This window comes from Limulus polyphemus, unplaced genomic scaffold, assembly GCF_000517525.1.
Source record: "Limulus polyphemus unplaced genomic scaffold, Limulus_polyphemus-2.1.2 Scaffold2976, whole genome shotgun sequence".
NCBI lineage: Eukaryota > Metazoa > Arthropoda > Merostomata > Xiphosura > Limulidae > Limulus > Limulus polyphemus.
Window position 1 is genome coordinate 108,437 of NW_013668586.1, and position 5,186 is coordinate 113,622.

Genomic DNA, 5,186 nt, shown 5'->3' on the forward strand with positions numbered 1-5,186 from the left:
GCTGCCATCAAATCTGCTAAGTTGTAGTTTGATTCGCCACTTCTCGTTTCCATCTTTTTTTTCTGTCCCACTCTCTGACACCAAATAGTTATGTATCTGCTTGTTTGTTTGTTTCCGGTAGAAATTTTCCGAGGATCTTCAGTGATACAAGTTCTTTCTTGATTAACTCAGTTTATTCTTCCTTGATACAAACTTTTAGTACACCGTAGTTCCACAATCAGTACGTTTCTCGTCACTTTAAACTTTACAACGTTTATAATACATGCTATAAATCACAGTGATTCACAATCTCGATAACTTCGCTCTCGACGAGTGAAAAACACACACTTTATGGCTCACTAGCTCGAAACTAACAGAATCATAAATTACACGAAACTCGAAGTAACTACTGCTATTTCTCGAAGGCATCTCGAACACACTTGGACTTCCCCGATTAGTCGAGAAATTCATCAGCAGCGTCACGTGACTTCCGCTGTCGTAACACTGCCCCTTCCTTAGTATTGTTCATCCCAAACAATAGCCACTTACATTAAACCAACAGATAATTAACAATAACTTGATTAAATCAGCAACGTCACGTGACTTCCGAAGTCGTAACAATATATTTCGTGGAACGAGAGGATGTTGGAGATGAGATAGGCTTAGTTAAACTATCTTGCACTCGGCAGCATGAAATTTCGTTTCACTGACAAAGCCGTTGTGTCAGGCCTTGTTTCTAGGAGGCCTTATCGCCTTTAGTAATTTCTTAAATGAGTACGGAGAATCATCCAAAAGAAATGTCAAGTATGTGTGTGTATGAATGTAAAACAGATTTATAGCTTATTACATCCATTAAAATAAATCAGCAACTGGAAGCTACAATAAAGTTAACCGTTTTTGATTATTTATTAAAAAGAAATTTCACAATAAAATCTCGAATTTTCAAATCTGTAAATTCATGCAATTATTTATAAAAATGCGATATTTTATTTGCAAAAGTTTCGTAATCTGTAGAAAGTTTGTCACAACTTTCAAACTTTTTTGAGTAGCTTTGTGTTGGAATGCAATGAAACAAATAACACGACAGCTACGTCGAATCGACACACACACGAGTATTTTATAGACACCACGAGATCTATTTCTAAGTTGTTAGTAAAGTATCTCGTGATGAATGATAACTGTATATATGGTATACTGTTCTGGTTGGCTAAAGTAATTATTTTCTATTTCTTTATCTCTAAACTTATCAAATACGTGCCCCCCAGTGGTACAGCGGTATGTCTGTGGACTTACAACGCTAGAAACCGGGTTTCGATACCCGTGGTGGGCAGAGCACAGATAGCCCATTGTGTAGCTTTGTGCTTAATTACAAACAAACAATCAAATACGTAAACGAATAGTGATAACTTATATCATAGAAATTACCAAACATTTTAAAGCCAAGTTTCTCTTAAACACTATATGTTTATTTTAACGTTCTGTTCTTACATTAATGTTATTTAAGTTTTAAGAATTGTTTATTTTTGCGAGCATTCGTAGTTTATAGATTCGTTTAGGACTTGACGATTATACTTTTATTATATGTATGATGTTTTCAGTGGTATTTTACTCATCAGAGTGGACATATATTTGGATTTAAAGAATATGCAGCATTGATTTTACTTATTTACTCTTCTGAATTATTCGAGAACTAGCTGTTTAAAATATTAAAATAAATATGAAACCTAATATATATCATTATATTTATCACTTGTCATTGAAATATACCTGTTTCAGAGAATTTCACTATTCATAGTAACCCTGCACAAGGGCAAATCGAAAGAATAACACTAGGATTATTATAAAGGCGAATTAAATAATAGATTGGGCTTCATATTTAATTTTAGTATTTCAAACAGTTAACAGCCAGTTCACGAAAAAAGGCACCCATATTTGTCCAATCTTGAAAATATTATTAATTGCGCTTTATATATTTTTCTCAATCAAGAGATAAGGGTATTGTAATGTATACTTATTTCTTGAATGTAAGTCAACTTTTAGAATGAATAGCGTTTGCGCAGTTACCAAATTGCTTCACTGTTAACATGCATCTACGAGCACAAAAAATAACAAAATATGACTTTGGTCATACGTATTTCTCTCTCTCTCTATATATATATATATATATAAGCATATATTTTGGTGAAAAGTTTATTTTACCATGTCCACAACTGGCTGCAGACGGTGAATGGTAGTAAGAGTTTGTTCGTTGTGGGTTAAAACACCCAATTTCTAACCCATCACTGACCTTCTGTGACAGTTATCTCATTATTCATTTGTTTCTTTTGGACTATGTCTGGTAGACGAAATATCCTCAATGCTTTTTGGTGCTATGACAACAGACATTGTCCTTTAACATTTATACTCTTTGTACTTTGTTGAAAATTGTACGATTTATGATTTTTAATTTTTATTTAAATAGTCATTTATGAAATCCATAAAGTTGAAATTTGTTATGAGTAATGGTATGTTTTGGATTTACATTAAACATCTTGGTTTATATATATATATATATAGTAAGGACTACTACTTTTTAGATTTGTTCACAATATCTCCAATTGTGTAGAACAAATGCTTTTTTGGCACCGGATTATTTATTACTAATTTCAGCTTCAAGTGAATCCAAACTCTAGGTCGATCGATATTATGTGTAACGGGCTTGGTGAGGCCGAATGATTATTATGCCGGACTGTGGACCCGAGAATCCATGGCTCATGTTCCATAACTGCAAAAAATCGCACTTTATACTTTTGGGCCATGAGTGCGTTAAAAGAGTGACGGTCAAATCCATTATATGATTAGGGTAGCCTTAGAGTTGACGGTGAGTACTCATGACTAGCTGCCTTCCTTCTAGTCTGTCAGTTCAATATTAGGGTCGACTAGCGAAGTTAGCCCTGGTGAAGCTTGCGCGAAACAAACAAATTAGGAGAAGAAGAATTGTTATGACTTTGGAATATTGAAGATATAGTATTTTTACTGGTATATTCTTTACTTCCAGAAAGGCTGAAGATTAAAGATGTTGGAGCTTGAGTTCTTATATTCACGCAGATTAACGAACTGCGCAAAGGCTGTACGTGGTAACTGCACCTAGTTTTGACCTGTTATACTAGAGGGAGGGCAGTTAGTTAACAGTACACTCGTTAATTACTGGACTTTTTTAATTGAATAGTGGGATTTGACCGTCGATCATATAGTGCACCCACGGTCCAAAGTGCGGAGCACCTTTTTTGGCAACGGGACAGAAACCATGGACATATTCACAGTCAGAAACGATAAATATATTGAAATTAGAGATATTCATCCCAATCCTCCTTTAATATATATAATGATGAATGAATGGTGCAATGAAAACCTAACCAAGTTGGACTTGAAATAAGGCAAAGAGTTAACAAACCTCATTTGGATGCCTGGATTTCGGTGACGAAGCCTTTTTAAACTTAACATAATATTAAAAGACTATGAGAGTTCGGAGTAGATAAAGGTTTGTTTGTTTGTTAGGAATTTCGCGCAAAGCTACACGAGGGCTATCTGCGCTAGCCGTCCCTAATTTAGCAGTGTAAGACTATAGGGAAGGCAGCTACTCATCACCACCCACCGCCAACTCTTGGGCTACCCTTTTACCAACGAATAGTGGGATTGGCCGTCACATTATAACTCCCCCACTGCTGAAAGGGCGAGCATGTTTGGTGTGACGGGGATTCGAACTCGCGACCCGCAGATTACGAGCCGAGCCCCCTAATCACCTGGTCATACCGGGCCCATTGACTACGTAAACAAAACAGTTATGTTGAATTACAACAACAATGTCCTATTAACCAAACTTTGTGTAGAATCATGGACTTCACTGGTAGTTTTATGGTGAGATATTAAACATAAAATATTAATAGAGCTACATTAAGTGTTTGGTGATAAAGTGTTGACCGCAAACTACAATAAAAATAGCAATTTAAAATACTAAAAGTTTGAAATAACCTGCCACTTCACAATATTATGATCTTTGATTTTTACAGAGTTGCATGGTGTTTTTATTGATTTGTTTTGTTATAAAACACCTGTATCATACATGATTTATAAGAAAGCCTAAACACCATTCATTCTTCTAAGCTCGGTGATTCAGAAATGGGACTACAGTAAGGGTATAGACTTACAACATTAAAGTCCGGGATTCGATTCCAAACAGTGGCTATGCCTCATTAACTCATTCCGTAAGCTAGCGATAAAATAAACCAATCAGTCTTAGTGAAAATGTTCTCATAGAAAATCATGACTTTTTAATGACTAAATACATTCGGTGTAGTTTTAAAAGTTTATAAATATATTGTTGCATTTTATTCTAATAACCATTTCTTGTTGGTTTTTTTTTCAGCTAAAGAATATGACCAGAGAAGAAATGAAAAGTAAGGCTCATTTTTGCTTGTTCTCTCTTCCCATATAAAGATATTTCTAAAAAAAAAGCTGACAGTGAATGCAATTTTTCGTATTTTGTTGATATTATATCTAAAAATGTTTTGCTGAAGACGTTTGCATTTTGAGCACACGTCTCATAGGTTATTTTCTGGGTAAGGTTAGTCCTGGTTTACCTACCTTACGGGTCAAAATGCATTTTGAACAAACGACACGAGGAACTTCTAAGTTTTGTTTTGAATATGGCGACCTTTTCTCGAAATACTTGAAATAAAAGTTATAAAAAATACGATTTATAAAATTCATCCAGCTCACATAGAAACGGCTGTTGGTCAGGTAATTTGGTAATATAAAAAGCTTTCGAACCATTTCTGTGTCTGTCGTTTCCAGCTGGCCTGATGAGCCCTTATTATGAGCACTGGATATAGAAGTGGGTTGATATATTATAATACAATCTACTTTCACTACAACTAGTAGCTCACATAAAAATGATAAAATTGTAGCACTTTCTGACTCTCTTCGTCAAAAATTAAACGCTAAGATGTATTGGGTTTTCAGTGTGATTTATCGAACTTTTTATCGTACGTGTTTTTCTACTCTTAGAGATCAGGTAATAAAATAGAAATCTTGTCCAACAATCTGTAACACATATTTAGAGATCAGGTAATGAAATAGAAGTATTACCCAACAATTTGTAACACATATTTAGAGATCAGGTAATGAAATAGAAGTATTACCCAACAATTTGTAACACATATTTAGAG

General features: G+C 34.6%; 1 protein-coding gene across 3 annotated transcripts in view; it reads left to right on the forward strand.

The window, feature by feature from the left end:
* LOC111088004 (nephrin-like) overlaps positions 1–5,186 on the forward strand; it is a 125,723-nt gene that overhangs the window by 83,973 nt on the left and 36,564 nt on the right. For all 3 annotated transcript variants that reach the window (XM_022396685.1, XM_022396686.1, XM_022396687.1), the window contains exon 10: positions 4,385–4,415. In XM_022396685.1, the coding sequence (XP_022252393.1) occupies positions 4,385–4,415 (31 nt within the window). The remainder of the gene's footprint in view (positions 1–4,384; positions 4,416–5,186) is intronic.